The sequence below is a fragment of the Lichenostomus cassidix genome, chromosome 8 (genome assembly GCF_008360975.1).
Source record: "Lichenostomus cassidix isolate B80296 chromosome 8, HeHo_3.0, whole genome shotgun sequence".
Classification (NCBI taxonomy): domain Eukaryota; kingdom Metazoa; phylum Chordata; class Aves; order Passeriformes; family Meliphagidae; genus Lichenostomus; species Lichenostomus cassidix.
The window spans coordinates 18,288,068-18,304,389 of NC_139489.1; the positions used below are offsets into that span (position 1 = coordinate 18,288,068).

Here is a 16,322-nt window from a genome sequence, read left to right on the forward strand (position 1 = left end):
AGACTTGCAACAAATGACTGATAATAGCAAACATTCCAGACCCGCTAGACCCACACTTTGTTTCATGAGCTGAAGCCTGCTAGTCTTTGTCTCACCGTGACTAGATCCTTTGGTCTGAGTAGGGCTGTGGCTCTAAATTCCTTAAAAGGTGCATTATGATGAGATAAGATGTGCTTGATCTTAAGGCTAAGGGTTTAACTTAAGCCCACATGATCTTAAGCGGTGAGTGATTGACACCGAGCTGCAGTGCCAGTCTCTGTCTTAGGGACGAGATTCCACTGTTAGTAGGGACAGGGAAGCTGTTCATGTGTAGCTGAGGCTTTGGGGAAAACAGGGATGTCGCAGGAGCTGGGGAGATGGAGGTAATCAGCAAGACAGCTGAAAGATGGAGGACTAAGAACATGAAGAAAAGGCTGATACGTGGATACGGCCATAGAGACTTGTATCTGATACGTGGATACGGCCATACAGACTTGTATCTGATACGGTGAATGTAACAGTACAGGATGGACAGTTGTTGCTCTTTAGTGGTGCCAGACATCATCAGTTGAGGAGTTTATAAGCCACAGAAAACCGAATAATGCCAGCACATGTTTCTAAAAGATTTTCTCCACTAATTGGCATGCTGCCATGGGAAAGCTGATCACTCTTATCTTACTACCTGGGGGCGTTGAGGTAAATCAGAACCTGAGATGACCTGCCCGTTTGAAGGTATTGGAGCTTTCAAAAACTAGGTTTAAAACTTGGCAGTGAGAAAGCAGAATGTCTGTCTCCAAGTTGGATCTTTAGGGTGGATTAGAGCTGTGTTTGTGTACTCCGGCTCCAGGAATCTCAGGTATATCCCGTACAAACTGCCTTCCTTTGCTCCTTTTCCCCGGGCGCCTCAGCAGCTCCGGGAGGGAGGAAGCGGGGCCGGTTGTTTCGGTGCGGCTGGGAGGAAGGGGGGCGGATGAGAAGCTGAGGCTCCCGCGGGGCAGAGGGGCCGCGATGGCGTGCTTTATCCCGCGGCGTTGCGAGGCTCGGGGTGCGGAGCGGCGGAGGGGTTGGGGCCCGGCCCGGCAGCGGCGGCTCCCGCCCGCGTTCCCAAGGCGCTGATTGCCCGGCGCAGCTCCCCTCTTCCCGGAGCGGGCGGGGCGGGGCGGGGCGGGGCGCCCGTGCACGTGAGCGGCGCGCGGCCAATGGCGCGATCGCGTGATGCGCAGCGCCGGCTGCGCGCGCGGTGGGGCTGCGCAAGATGGCGGCGGGCGCGTGAGGGGTGGCGGCGGCCGCGCCGGAGGGACGGAGGGAGCCGAGGCCCGAAGGGAGCCGGGAGGGGCCGCTGGTGCCGCCGCTGGTGCCGCCCCCGGGGTGCGATGGTAAAATGACCCAGGCGGGGAAGAAGAAGAAGCGCGCCGTGAACCGCAGCATCATGCTGGCCAAGAAGATCATCATTAAGGACGGCGGGACGGTGAGGCCGGGGTCGCGGGGCGGCCCGGGGGGCGGCTGGCGGCGGCGGGGGGCGCCGGGCTCCGCGGCGCTGCGGGGAGCGGCCCCGGGCGGGCGGGGCGGGGCTCTGTGGGCCCGCGGCCCTCGGGCGGCCCCGCCTGTGTCGGTCGCGGTGCCCTCACGGCCGCCGCAGCCCCGATGGCGGCGCTCGGCAGCTCGGGCCGGTGTCCGCAGAGCGGCTGCCCGGGGAGCACCTGTGAGCGCGTCGGGCTGCTTTGCCCTGCCCGTAAGTGCTGTTTGCTCCTCGGCGTGGGCCGGGTTGTGGGGCGCAGGAGCGAGCGCGGCCTCGGGCGCCGGGCCTGGGGCACGGCGGGTCGTTAGTGCCGCCCGAGGCGAGCGGAGTGTCCGAGCCCGCCTGGCAGAGCGCGGTTCCTGCGAGCGGCGGCTGCCGAGGCAGCGCAGGCCGTGCGGGCAGGCCGGGGGCTGCCGGCGCCGGGCGGGGACCCCTGTGCCTCCTGTGCCCACTGTGCCCGGGCAGGCAGAACGGGCCCGCGACGGGGACAGGCGCCAGCGCCTGACAAGTCCCGCAAAGGGCCCCGGAAGAAAGGTTTTGCGGTTCCTCCCACTATTTTGCTTCCTCTTAAATACATAAATTTTAAAAAGCAAGGAAGCTGTTAAGTGTTTTGGCTACTGGAGCTTGGGGTTGGTTTGGGTACTTTTTTGGTGGTTTTTTTTTTTTTTTATATCGATGAGTGCCATTACTTCCAGTGTATCATTGCCCCTGGATTTTTTTCCACTGTGTAGCACTGTGTAGCTTCGATGTGCCCTGTTCTAAATACAGTGCTATTATTTCACAAGAGACATCTTGGCAGACTAACTTGCTGCTAGCCCTTTAGTTGTCTTTTTTAGAACAATAATGGAGAAGTGGCAGGTGTCAGAGTCACTATACTTGTTCATTGAGGTGGCCAACTGTCTGGATTATTTAAGTGTTACAAAGCAAAACGAATTCTGGTGATGATTGTTGGTGTTTTCGAGGATCTGTTGCTGCTCTTTGTAAAGATAGAAATGTGTGACATTATCTTGTACAAATGGTAAATGCAAGCATTTTAGAATGAGTGGTACAGAGTAAACGTTGTTACTCGGGGGACGTGGTGCTTCATAATGTCTCTCTGGAGTATCATTGATTAAGATACAGTGTGTTTCCAAGTGTCCTTAACCTCTCGACTTTAACTTTCTTGCCAAGAGAGGGGAAACAATGTTACAATTAACTGCATTCAGTGATAGTTGTAGTGCAGCATTCAGAGCCTCCCACCAGTTTCAAAAGCTAAGTGCAAATTCCCATGAGTTCTATATGAATTTAGTTTTTGGAAAACACTGGAAAAATGGGCCATAAACATTAGATGAAAGTATGTAGATTGTTAGACAACAAGACGTTCAGCCTGTAATACTTTCTGCCTTCAAATGAATGTTTGCGAATGTATTTGTTTTAAATACATTTTTTAAGTTATGGAGTCTGATACAGCTGAGTATCCTTTATAACGACAGCACAAACTTTAGGCATGGATTTTTTTTTCATATTTGTTGAGATGTTAAGTTAGTCTTCAGTGCTCAGTGTCCTCAGCTGCTTTGTCACCCAGCATGAGGTGTGACATTGTGGGAAGCAGGTACCTGAAAATGGCCCCCGTGTCATAAATGTCTCCCACTGGCAAACCAGTAATTAATCAAGCATCTTGGTGTACACTTTCCATCCTGATTGGTTCATTTTGGAACTGTTTAACATCAGAGAAAATGGTGTGAACCAGAAAGAATGTACATATGGTTAAAGAGGCAGTGGCATATGCAGAAAGAGTTTCTGATGGGGAACCAAAAAAAATCCCAAACAAGCAAGAAGGAAACCCCACCCATTGTTTCTGCAAAGCCTCTCCTCCCACTGCAGTTTCTGCTGGGTCCCCTTGACAAGGCAGTGGGTGGTGCACGAGGTTGGATTGGTGCATGGTGGTATTTTTGTTCTTTTCTATTTACAGCTTTAGTAGCTCTGTCACAGAGAAAATGTGCGATGGTGTGTGTACTCAAGTGTGTGTTGTCAGATTTCACCAAAGGAGAGGCAGTGACACCTGTGAAGTGGTTTCATAGAATCATAAATTGTTTGGGTTGGAAGGGACCTTAAAGATCATCTATTTCCAAGCCCCCTGCCATGGGCAGGGACACCTTCCATCGGCCAGGTTGCTCAAAGTCCCATCCAGCCTGGCACTAACCACTTCTAGGGATGGGGCAGCCACAACTTCTCTGTTTCAACACCTTTTTTTCCCAACAATTTTAATTTTCCCTTCCTTTATGTATTCCTCTTATGTACAATGATGCATTTTTGAAGCAGTCACAAAATGAATTAGAGATTAGGACTTCATTTGGTGCTTTTTCCTTTCCAGCAGAGGAGCAGCTGGATGCCTTTGTTGCTTTGATAGTTATTCTGTTGTTGTCAGATGTGTATGCTTAGGCCTGCCTGCTATGTATAGTTTTTATCACTGGTATGACCAACAGTACAAAATGTTTAATTGAAGACATCCTCTCTATAACCAGAGGAAAGGACATTCTTGGAGCCCTGATTGTGCCGCAGGTTTAGCCAGGCACAAATACGCTCTGTTCTGGACACTGGTAACAGAGAAGGGTTGCTCTTACTCTGATGGGAACATCTCAGTTCCAGCTTGTTCTCACAAGGTCTCTGTATCTGTTCTTTGCAGGTGTAGGGCCTTCTGATTCAGTTGCATTTAGGCCATTGCATTACACAGTGTTAGCCCGTTTGGAAAGCACAGGAGGCAGGTTTGTAGAGTAAGGCTGAAAAGCCAGCACCTGCACTGTACCTGTTGGGGCAGGAGGATGCATCAGACTGGTACTGAAACCCTGTGGACTGAATGCTTATAATATGTCTTAATGCACTACAATGTAACTGCTTATTCATCTTCTTCCTCTTCTCTTTCACCTCAGAAGCATCTTTGCTGCTTGATAGTTGCAACCACCTTTAAAAATGGCCATAGAGTTGATGATCTAAATGTGACTAAGTTACTTCTTTTTTTATAGATAAGAACAAATAACAGTACCTGTGATAAGTGAGCACTAGCAACAAGAAATCAGGGAAGTTGAACCCTAGTGATCTAAATGTCACTTCTGTTTGTTTCTGCCAGTGTGTTGGAAAGCTCTGTTGGTGTTGCCTACAGCTGGATGACATTGCAGGGGGCAGCAGTCACCCACCTGAGGCCTCTAAAGTCACCAGCATTTCCCCTGTCCAGAACAGCCACTGCTTTCATTCTGCTGTTTCACTTTGTGCGTGTGGTCTCAGAGCTGCCTGGAGCTGGACGAGGACAGAATGGGGACAGATGGCCTTTGAGCTCGTGTTTGCTGTGAATGGATGTGCTCTTGACCCCCATGCTAGGAGGGGTGGGATGGTTTGTGACACCTCCCTCACTGTCTGTCATGCCCCGGGGAGTCACGAGCCAGCAGCGTGACAGGAATCTGGGGGCTATCAGAATGAACCTGATTTTATGAGACTGAGTCAAACAGCTAACATTGATGCTTACAGTTTGTGCAGAGCTGGATAAATTTTTAACTGAAAACTAAAATAAGGATTGTGGGTGGAAAGGGAAAGGAATTGTGGGAAGAGAAGATAATTATAGCAGCTTTCTGTACCTACAAAGATTGTTGATTTACCTCCTTAGGAGAGTACGCTAAAAAAATAGCAGAAATATCTGTATGGTATGTCTGTGTTTACTGAAGAGGGCTTGGGAAAGAGAAATAGCATGGTGCTGAAGTACTTTTGTAATTCACCTTTTACAGATTGATATGGGTACTTTTGAAAACTATGATATTTTCTAGCAATAGGGGTGAGTAGACAGTGAGGTTTTCTGTACTTATTTCCTACATTTGTTCAATAACCTTTCTTTTTTCTATGTTGGAAATGTTGGAATCTACAAAGAAAAGCTAAGTATGGCTTGCGTAAATCTCCTAATGAAAGACTCCAGTGTTACCAAGCTGCACCTTTAAGTTGTGTAGTAATTGAGGCTGGAAGGCACTTCCAACTTCTGTAATCCAGCTACCCCAGTCTTTTACCCCAGACAGAGTCAGCTGGAGTGGTTTGCGCAGGGCTGTGTTTAGTGGGGGTTGGAGGATGGAAACTCCACGCTTCACTGAGCAACGTTTTTGAAGGGGGGTTGTTTTTTCGAGGTTCAAGTGTAATTTCTTGTATGTCAGTGTGTGCCTCCAGTCCTGTCACTGACACTCTGAGAAGAGTCTGGCTCTTGTCTTTACCCTTCCATCAGCTACTTATACACATTGAAAAAATCCCTCTGAGCCTTCCTGAGAAGCCACTGAGGTCCTTAGCCTGGGAGTCCTCAGTGTGATTGCCAGGTCTGATCACATCAGGGCCACTTTGTTAGTAACTCACCTTTGCACAAAGCTGGCAAAGTAGATGTTAATGCAGCACTTCTAAGTTGAAAGAATGCATATGAGATTTCTGAGGACTTATTCATACTGCTTTCAAATGAAAATAATTAGTGAACCCTATCCTTAATTTGCAAATGTTGAACTGTGGCATGTTGTTTGACAGCATTTACAGAGTCTACAAGATGAGCAGGTTGTCCCAGCCATGCTCTTTTTGTTCTCTTCAAAAGCTATGTCTGATTCTGCTAAATCAGTGAAGAATTTCAGGTTCCTTTTGTCAAATCTTTTATCTGCGTCTCTTTGTGCATTTGAAGCACACTATAACTGATAGGCCTACATTCAGTATTTGGGAAGTGATCAGTGCTGTTCCTGAGATTTGCTTCTGGTGTTCATTGTTTTAGTTTCTTTCCTGGTTTAGAGCTATATTTTGTATGCAGCAGTGGTGCCTTTTAGTAACAGAAGAAGTGTTTGATAGACCAGGTAGTGAGACTTGGGGATGGCTGAGACTGAACACTGCTGTGTTTTGAAACCATGGAAGCTTGGTTCCATGTGGCTCTGTGTAGAATTAAGCATAGCTCAAGGAAAACAGACTAATTCTCTGAAGAAGAGTCTGTTTCCCCTGTAGCATTCTTGTTACTGAGATTAGCAGTGTAAGTGGTTTATTTTTTGGGATGGCTCTGAAGGATTCTGCAGAGTAAGAGTAGGATACTTCAGGACATTAGTGTCAAAGGTTAAAGGAAGGAATTTCATGCTGTACCAGTTAGCTTGGGTAACTATTCCCAAGTTTGCAGTCCTGTCTCATTGTTAATTCTTCTGTTTATAGTGTTCAGATGCATTTCTCATGACACTGATGGATTATCAGATGTTTTAGTCACCTGTCTTTTCTCCTGTTTCAGCCTCAAGGAATAGGCTCACCTAGTGTTTACCACGCTGTTATCGTGATCTTCTTGGAGTTTTTTGCTTGGGGACTCCTGACAGCTCCCACTCTGGTGGTAGGTGATCCTTGGATGCTTTTTCTCACTGTATGGGAGGTGGGACAATTACTGTAAAGGCACTAAGCATCTTCTGAATTACATGAAATCAAAATAACACATCACTGAGCTGCTATGTTGTGCCAGTGAAAAGTTTCATATTTATAGATGATATCAGAAATTTCATTTATTTCATTATAGCAGTGTAATAGTGTAGCATAGCTGTTCACATGCAAGTCTGCTAATACTCAAGCTTACATGTAAATTTTTTCTGATTGAAACCAGTAAGGTGGTAATGAAATTATCTTCTTTCCTTTCAAGGTGCCATAAAACATTGGCACGTTACAAATGTGAGGACAAAAATACGCTTGAATTGTGGTAACATTGTGCAAGCACAAATGTAGATAGGGAGGTCTTTGCTGACCTGGCTGTGTTTTAAGCAGAAGCTTGAGAGCACAGACCCTGTTAAACCAGTCAAAGCATCCCTGTGATTAGTGAGACAGTCATACCAATGTAGTTTCTCATGTAGTTGGTTGCTTTTAATTTGGATTTAATTTGTGAGTGATACGTGCTGACAAATTAAAAGGAGTGAAGGCTTAAAAATCTTCCAAGCCAACTCCACTTAAAATGCAGTTTTGGTGCTGCTCTGAAAGCTGATGTTATCCATGAACAGTCTCTTGGGTATAAACTGCACATTGGCACTGAATGGAATCCTCATCTAGCACAAATCAGACTGAGACCCCTGCATTTCTGGGTTCTGCTCACAAAACTGAGAGCCACTTCAGGATAGTGATGTCTCTCCTCTATCTCTCTCCCCAGTCCCCAACAGATGACACAATAACATGTGGAGAGTCTGGTCTGAGATAATTTTCTAGGCTCTCTGTGGTTTATTTAGTTTTCAGGCACTGAAATCTCAAAATTCCTTCTATGCAAATTAAACATTAATCACATTATTTGTGGTTTGCCTTTTTTTTACTCTGTGTTCTGTGAAAATAAAAAAACTAGTGTGCATCATGAAGTTGATTGTATCATGAGCAATACTTGTAGTTAATATTGTGTAAATGACAGTATTCATATTTCTTCTCCAGGTTTTACATGAAACCTTCCCAAAACATACATTTCTAATGAATGGTCTAATTCAAGGAGTAAAGGTAAGCTGACAGAAGTTAATCACAGGTATAGCTTAATGTGAATGGTGGGAGGAATATAGAAATAACTGCCAACTGAGAGAAACAGTCAAGAGGTTTTTCAATACAGCTTTTGCAGTATAAATAAAATGGGAATAAATCACTGCTAAAAGGGCAAATGTGCATCTTTTTACTTTTAGTAAGGTATTGCTCAGTCTGTATCTACTGTTTGGGTTCAGCAAATAAAAAGGAAGTTGATTAATCCCAAATGATACATATGGTGCTAAAAATGAATAATTTTTCACTTGGAGCTTGTTGCTCCAGTAGGGTATTTTCAATTACTTAGATTTATGTGAAGTAGATAAGACTATAAAACGCAGTTCATGAAACTGCTAGTATAACTGGATCATCTGCATTTTGAATTTTGTGTAGTTCTGAGGTGACAGGTCTCAAATTTTATGTAACCAGACATGGGATAGAAGATCAGTGATGCTTGGCCACATTGCCTTTGGTGCATTGCACTGTAGTCGCTGACTTGGATCAGACTAGAGCCCATGGTGCTCTTGGACTGTGGTCAGCTATCATGAGTCTCACCACTCAGTTCTAATTTCAAACATTTTGTTTCACTTAGGGCTTATTGTCGTTTCTCAGTGCCCCACTCATAGGTGCCCTGTCTGATGTGTGGGGACGAAAGTCCTTCCTGCTGCTAACAGTATTTTTCACCTGTGCACCAATACCACTAATGAAGATCAGCCCATGGTTAGTAAATTGTTTCACACCAGATTGCCTGTTGCTTTTCAAGGTTGCTATCTAATGCTTATGTTTGTAGCATTGTTAATGAAATGCTGTTCATGCTTCATGGGAGGTTGAGGCCTTTGTATTACTTCTGTGCAAAGTTGGGGGAACAGTGAACCTGAAGCAGCTGCCATGAGGCCAAAGGCCTTGGTCGGAATTTCAATAGCTGCTGATTTTGATCTGCTGATTTTTGCTGTAAGCCCACATCCTGCTCCAGCACATCTGCCAAAGCTGGAGAACGCTGTCCAGAGAACTGGGCAGGTCTGGATTGTGGCCACAGTTCTCACTGAGAGAGCAGCCAGCAACACTGAAATCAAACCCTTACCTAATGCGGATGTGTGAAGTAACCGTTTGTAACCTACACTGTTGCTGCAGTTTTACACGTTTGTTTTTCAAATTCTAAAATCCACCAGCTTTCATGCTGTGTTCATGTTGTTGTAGACCTGTTAAGTGGCTGGAACATTGGCCAGGTAGGGCAGGAGTCAGAGCCCTGGGCTTGCTCCCTGACCCCTGTGCTGTTCCTGAGGTTGGAGCAGCAGTGCCACAGCCTGCACTGACAGGGCAGTGCCAGGTGTTCAGGAAGCTCCGTCAGCCTTTCCCGTTTTCTCTCTGGTCACACAGGCTGCTCATCCCTCTTCAGGAGCTTGTTTCTAAGTGTGTGTTAAGGTTTAAATGCCAAGTGCTAGTGGCTATAGCATAAAGATATGGCTAATGTTGAGGCCTTCCAATTATCATGTTCTCAAAATACTGAAGTTCCTAATTTGCTTTGGGTCATAGATCAGTTGAATTTATTAGTTGAACCCCTCGTTTCCTAGTAGTACTTAATCCCAGCAGGTTTTTGTAGATGTTACAAAATCATGCTGTTTGTATTTGGTGCACACTGGAGTTACATAGCTCTATCAAGACTCATTCACATTGGCTTTATTCAAGATTATCTCAGTAAATTGTCAGTATAAGTAGGACAAGGTGATTTACTGTTTAACTGTACTTGGATTGAATAGACTTTTTGTTTCTATTTAGCTGTTCTAATTTTTTTTATCATGTTCTTAGGTGGTACTTCGCTGTAATCTCCGTGTCTGGAGTTTTTGCGGTGACGTTTTCTGTAGTTTTTGCATATGTAGCAGACATAACCCAAGAACATGAGAGAAGCATGGCTTATGGTTTGGTATGTATTATCTGGGGCTCTTTTTCTGTGGTATTCAGTACTAAGCCCTTCAGTTTGTAATGCTTTTCAAAACTGCATTTTTGTTTCTTCTGTGGAAAGTTGATTTTAATTTGATTTTAATTTGGAGTCAAGTTTTTCTGTTTAATTGTTCCTGTCATCCAGTCTTGTCTCTTGAATATCCTGCTTCTAAAGGGAACAAAACATGACTGTTAAAAGCTGTCTTGCTTGTCTGTCTTAATGGCTGATATCAGTCTTAATGATGTCATTTGAGTGGCTTTAGTTATTCCACCATTGTTGCCCACACTGGTACTACTCTGTCATCTTTTCAAAGAAAATTTCACCTTTTGTTCTGGAAGTGCCATTGTGAGATATTTGACTGTCCCTGCCTGTGTCTCCAGTCACTCTGCTGTGCTGCAGTTCAGAACAAACGTAGCTAAGTTTCTTGTCTGTTTTAAGTTCTTACAACTCACCTCTATTTCTCCATTATCTCTTGATAACCTGCCAGGTCCCAGGGGCCTTTACAGCTTTATGTTACTGTGGATTAGCAGAATTATTTGTTGTTTTTAAGTTATAAAATCCATTACCATCCAGCAGGATGAGCTGAAAGCAATGGATAAAAAACTACATAGTTTCTTTGTTCCTGTACACATCCGGGATTGACATATGTTAAGAAATATATTTTATGTTTGTTCAGTTTTTAAGTTAACATCTTTCACAAGGCCAGCTGGTTAACTGAGAACTACTGAGTTGGATTAACCAGGATATGACATTTAATATACCCTTTATACATGTGACTTTTTTTCTCTAGTCTATTTCTAGTGAAATAGACATTGCCTATTTCACTAATATGAAGATTAAATACAGCTCATTTCTTCCCAGAGGTATTAGCAGAGTCTATAGTTAATTAAACCTAATTATGTCAGTACATGCGAGAGTGCTGTGAGCATCACATGGCTGTCCAGTTACCTGAAAAAGAAAGTTTTTCTTGGAAAGTTGTGATTGTCTGAAATACACAGCTGCTACCGTGTAGGCATAGGAAAAATGGTTACTTTAATCACTACCTGATTAAAATGGTTAGACTTCTGAAAAGGAGTAAATGTGGGTAATAACACTGCTCATTTGTCTCACTGAAAATCTTACCAGCTGTTATTTGTTTCAGGTTTCAGCAACTTTTGCAGCAAGTTTAGTCACCAGCCCTGCTATCGGTGCCTACCTTGGCCGAGCGTACGGAGACAGCCTGGTGGTGGTGCTGGCTACAGCAATAGCCTTGTTAGACATTTGTTTTATCCTTGTTGCTGTGCCAGAATCGCTGCCAGAGAAGATGAGGCCAGCGTCCTGGGGAGCACCCATTTCGTGGGAACAGGCTGACCCCTTTGCAGTAAGCTACTTAAATAGGGAATATTTTGTTATTTGTAGATACTGAGCTTTGGAGACAGGGAAGAGACTGAATTTACTGTAGTCCAGGCTTAAAAAACAAAGCCTGATTTCTTCAAGCTTGATTTTGCTTCACTGGTGATACTTTTGCCAACACTCTTGCTAAACATGCAGGGAATGCTTTGGTGGTGCCACAAAACTTCAGTAATTGTCAGGCTTTTCAGAGCCCAGCTAGGGATGCTTTTTGAAACTGAAGGTGTAATGTTTTGTAATTCTTTTTTCTTGCCTTAGTCCCTGAAGAAAGTCGGCCAGGACTCCATTGTGCTGCTAATCTGCATTACAGTCTTTCTTTCCTACCTCCCAGAGGCAGGCCAATATTCCAGCTTCTTCCTATACCTCAGACAGGTAACATAACATTTTGGTATGAATTTGAACAAAAGTAACTATACAGGATTTAAGATAGTTTTCAGTATTACTGAACTAGTATGGAAAGTATAGAAAACTCATATAATTTAGAAGCTTCCAGCAACTGACTTAAGTCCTCTTGCTGTTCTGTTTTTCTCTTGTAGACAGACAAAATGAGAGGGGAGTGGTCAATGAGTTATAAAACAATTTATTGTATTTTGTAATTTGCTTTATTCTTGGACTGCAAGGTTCAGTACGTTAAACTGGTTTTAATTTTTGAGGGAACAATTAAATTGTTTTCTATTTATGACCCTTTATTTTCATTTACTTGCTTGATATAATTAAAAAAAAAAGATGTGGAGCTGAATAATACTGGTCTTCTGCATTGTGTGTTCCCTCGCCTGGGTTTGTGACATGATGACACATGGTTTATGGTTAATAATCAAATTGCCTTTTTTTTAATATAGATAATGGGATTTTCATCTGAAAGTGTTGCAGCATTTATAGCAGTCCTTGGGATTCTTTCCATTATTGCACAGGTGAGTTAGTGCTCTGGGTATCCTTGATTTGGCAAGTTGAAAAGAATGAAGCACTGTGGAGAACTTGGGGAACACTGTGGTTCCATAAACATGACTCAGTTTTTCTGTGGCTGTTTTTTTCTAAATCGCTAACAATTGCTTAAGACTCTAACTTAGATGAAAACACTTGACAGTAAGGGTTTAGTTCATGAAGGGAAAACTAAATCCTTTGTGCATCAAAGAGGGGGTGAGGGTTTGGTCATATTACTTGCTAAATGAGTGGGGTTTTTTTGGTAGAGGCAAGTACTGCTTTTGAAGAATTTCACTTAAAATTAATTTATTTGCATGTATTTGACATAGAGAATGAAATGTTTTCATTTTTTTGGTTGTTTTTTTAATTCATTACCTCATTAACTTAGCTGTATTTAACATTTAGAATAAGATGTTATTTTTCTGACTTTATTTTTCCCCTCTCTGTTATAGACAATAGTGTTGAGTTTACTGATGCGGTCCATTGGAAATAAGAACACCATTCTGCTGGGCCTAGGATTTCAAATACTGCAGCTGGCCTGGTACGGCTTTGGATCAGAACCATGGTATGCATATTTCACTTTAGTCTGACTGATGCAGGGCTGGTCTGCATTTTATCCCTTCTCCAAAGGGTGTGAGTGCAGGATATCCAATCCAGCATGTCTGTGCTGCCAAGGCAGAGCTGCACCCCAGAGCAGTCACTGCAGTGTGTGTTTTGCAGGATGATGTGGGCAGCAGGCGCTGTGGCTGCCATGTCCAGCATTACTTTCCCAGCTGTCAGCGCCCTGGTCTCACGAACTGCTGATGCCGACCAGCAGGGTAGGTTTTGTCCTGTTTCTTGGAATTCTAGTCAAGGAATACAGTGCAGACAGATGTACTGGACTCTGGTGCTCGTCAGCCAGGCTCAGTCTCGGCAGGGCAGCCCAGACACCTGAGCTTAGGGGCACCACATGTTAAATCCAGATTGCTTGGAAACTGCACTGTGTGTGTACCACATACTTCTGGAGTAGAGGGAAAACCTTCAACAGGTCCCTAGGGTAGCAAAATACTTAGCAAACTTAATGCACTCTCTCTGCTCCCTGCTGTTGCTCACAGTGCTCTCTCTCCTGTGTGAGACAGTGACAGCAGGATTATTTCCATCTCCTGGCCTCTGAACTAGCTCAGCATGGCAGGTACTGCCCTCTGCTAGAGGCAGATGGAAAAACCCACTTGAATATATGAAAACTATTAGCTCTTTGTGCCCCTTTTTTACTCCTACCCATAGTACACCACTACTTGGAGCTTTCCTGCTTGCCTCAGTGTGAAGGTGAAGTCAATAAACTCATTAGAAGTAGTTAACTACAGATTGGTAAGAACATGTATTTGACTTTTGCCAGGTGTTGTTCAAGGGATGATTACAGGAATTCGAGGACTGTGTAATGGTCTGGGACCAGCACTTTATGGTTTCATCTTCTATATATTTCACGTTGAACTGAATGAACTCCCCATGCCCGAATCACCATCAGGAGGTAGTGTGGTTGCACAATACCACTTACAACAGGTATGTTTCTTCTTTACTTACTGCTTCGAAAAAGAAGTTGTTAGGAAGGGCTCCTCTGCCTATCAGTTATTGAGTTTGATGCTGTGTTACATTTTGTTACACTAACTAGAAATAAAGAGTGTAGAAAGAGGTTACTAATTCCCTCTAGGGAAGGATTGTTTAACTGATCTGTTTAATTACATGCACTGGTTTAGTTTAATTTTCAAATTAAAATAGTCATTGACAACCGTGACCCTTGTGAAGAGACTACCTTGAGGGAAGGATGGACAGATACCAATGGCGTGTTTTGTTTTGTTGTCCTTTAACCAAGCTCTCTATTTTCTTTAGTTCCTAATAGATACTAATTTGTTGGGAAAACTCAGCAGGAAGAACTTGCACTAGAAAAGAAAGTTGGCCAGCATTAATAAGAACCATGTGCTCCCTTGCCCTAAATCTTAGGATGTAAAGTTCTTTCACATTCTTTCTAAAAGCCTGCACTGTATTCACTAGTGTGTCAAGCAACAGCTCTTCCCAATCTTGAAAGTGGGTAATTAGCAATTGTAGGCTGTTAATGTGTGTCTAAAGGCTCATTAACACTTTGTGGTGTTACTATTGTTGTTTCCAGAATTCCATAATTCCTGGACCTCCATTCTTGTTTGGAGCGTGCTCTGTGCTGTTGGCACTACTTGTTGCCTTGTTTATTCCTGAACACACAAACCTAAATTTAAGATCCAGCAACTGGAAGAAACACTGTGGCAGCCACGGTCATCCCCACAGCCCACAGGCTCCTGGTGAAGCTAAAGAACCATTACTGCAAGATACAAATGTATGACAAAAATCCAGGAAGACCTTTTGGACTCTTCTTTCATCAGCAGTTTGGGATACACATTCCAACTCCATCAAAATGTAATTTCTTAAGGTAATCTTAAGAAATACCTTTCTGCATGAAATCTGTAGGAATTAAAACAGGAACTTTCTCCAAAGATGTTGCCATTGAACTAAAAACTTACTTGCTTTTATAAACAAACTGTTACATACTTGTCTCTTGCCATGAAATACTGTTACTGCTAACCTTTACATTCTAGTTCAGAGACAAACAATAGAGTCAAGGCATGAGCATGTGTCCTTCTGTTTCCTTACGGTGGTGAGCTTTAATTCTAGTCATGCTACGTCTCAATGAGACAGACTGGCATCCATGTGGACCCATTTGTTTTAATGTTGTAAAATCTTGGGTCAGATGATTCAAAGCCTTAATGTAAATGTACTTAAGTAGGGAGGTGAATTGGTATCATTTCTTTTCAAAGTCACATGGCAGGTTTTTTTTAAGTTTGTACTAATATAAAAATCACACGAGCACGCTTGCTGAACGGTAAAAGTTATTTTTATGTAAGTGCATTTACTCTTTCTATTTTTGAATAAACGGTCGGGTGTATCAAACACTTGTTGAAATATGAAGTGGGTGTTTTGGGCCTACAAATTTTAATACTGGCTCTAAACCTCTGCTTTCCTCTGTACCGTTTATTAAACCACTCTATTTCTGATGTTTGCGAATCATAAAGGACCTCAAAACTTGAATACACAGACTGAACTCTATAAGCTGATAGCCTTGAATCTGTCCGTGTGCTATATAGTGGCCTTTGAGGACTGTCACAATAACCCTTTTGCATTACAGAGCTAAAGTTTTAGTCCTAAATTTTCAGGACCCTTAGTACAGAAGAGAGCTTTATACAATTACTGATGTGAATTTCTCTAAAAGTGTATATTTTTGTGTCCAGTTGTATTATTTAAGTGTTCCTTTGTATAAATTTGTGTATAAAGTATTGTATAGGTTTAAAATGTTTTCATCTTGTGGTTATTGCTTAATGCTTTTTTACCTTTGAACATTCACCATGGTTGACCAAGAGCAGGAGAAAAAAATGTAAATATACTGTTAATAAAGTTGAATATTTTAATGAATTTTTAAATAATAGTGAATGTCTCTTCAAACCTTAAGAGAAGTGCTGTAGTTGCATGTGTGTTATCCTTTAGCAGGTGGGAAAAGTCATCTGGAGTAGAGGTCCAGCATGGAACTTTCTGTGCTAGCTAAAGCAGCCTTGAGCACCCAGCAGCTGAGGCTGGCTGCAGTTGGCTCCTTGGCTCCTGGGACAGCCAGTGGAACAGCAGGGCCATGGATCCAGGCTCCAAGGAACCAGTCAGTTACAGGCAGCCTGCCCGGAGCTGCTGTGCTCTGGGGCTGCCCTTGCCCACAACACTCGTGTTTCTCTTTTGATGTAAGAGGCCTAGGAGAGCAGAAAGCTGCCACACTCCTTTGTCCTTTGATAGCAGCTCATCTGCACTGCGAGATCAACACAACTTCAGTCACTGCCACCTAAGGACAGCTGGAGCGAGGAGCTCAGGGGCGCTGGGCCTGGGGCACTGCACTGCCTGCGGAAGAACTCAGCGAGAAAAAACTGCAGGAAAAGGTAAATAAAATAGAGCTGTTCTGGTGCTTACCGCAGCTGGGAATGTTGGTACACTGGAGATGTTTGTTTAGATACTCTTGAAACATTAACTGAGCAGAGC

At 43.6% G+C, this 16,322-nt stretch overlaps 1 protein-coding gene across 1 annotated transcript; it reads left to right on the forward strand.

The window, feature by feature from the left end:
• The first annotated feature begins 1,205 nt into the window (after window positions 1–1,205).
• SLC71A1 (solute carrier family 71 member 1) lies at window positions 1,206–15,727 on the forward strand. Its single transcript, XM_085068185.1, has 12 exons — window positions 1,206–1,447; window positions 6,753–6,848; window positions 7,916–7,978; window positions 8,586–8,713; window positions 9,800–9,914; window positions 11,074–11,292; window positions 11,580–11,693; window positions 12,161–12,232; window positions 12,695–12,807; window positions 12,963–13,060; window positions 13,618–13,781; window positions 14,386–15,727. Exons 1-12 carry the CDS (start codon window positions 1,361–1,363, stop codon window positions 14,590–14,592), a joined length of 1,476 nt encoding a protein of 491 aa, XP_084924311.1. The 5' UTR covers window positions 1,206–1,360; the 3' UTR covers window positions 14,593–15,727.
• The last annotated feature ends 595 nt before the right edge of the window (window positions 15,728–16,322 follow it).

Excerpts from the sequence above, each read along its gene's own strand:
- SLC71A1 (XM_085068185.1), top strand. The coding sequence starts at position 1,361 with ATGACCCAGGCGGGGAAGAAGAAGAAGCGCGCCGTGAACCGCAGCATC. Across the intron at positions 9,915-11,073 it reads GAAGCATGGCTTATGGTTTG|GTTTCAGCAACTTTTGCAGC; the intron begins GTATGTATTATC and ends TATTTGTTTCAG. Across the intron at positions 11,694-12,160 it reads TCTTCCTATACCTCAGACAG|ATAATGGGATTTTCATCTGA; the intron begins GTAACATAACAT and ends TTTTTAATATAG.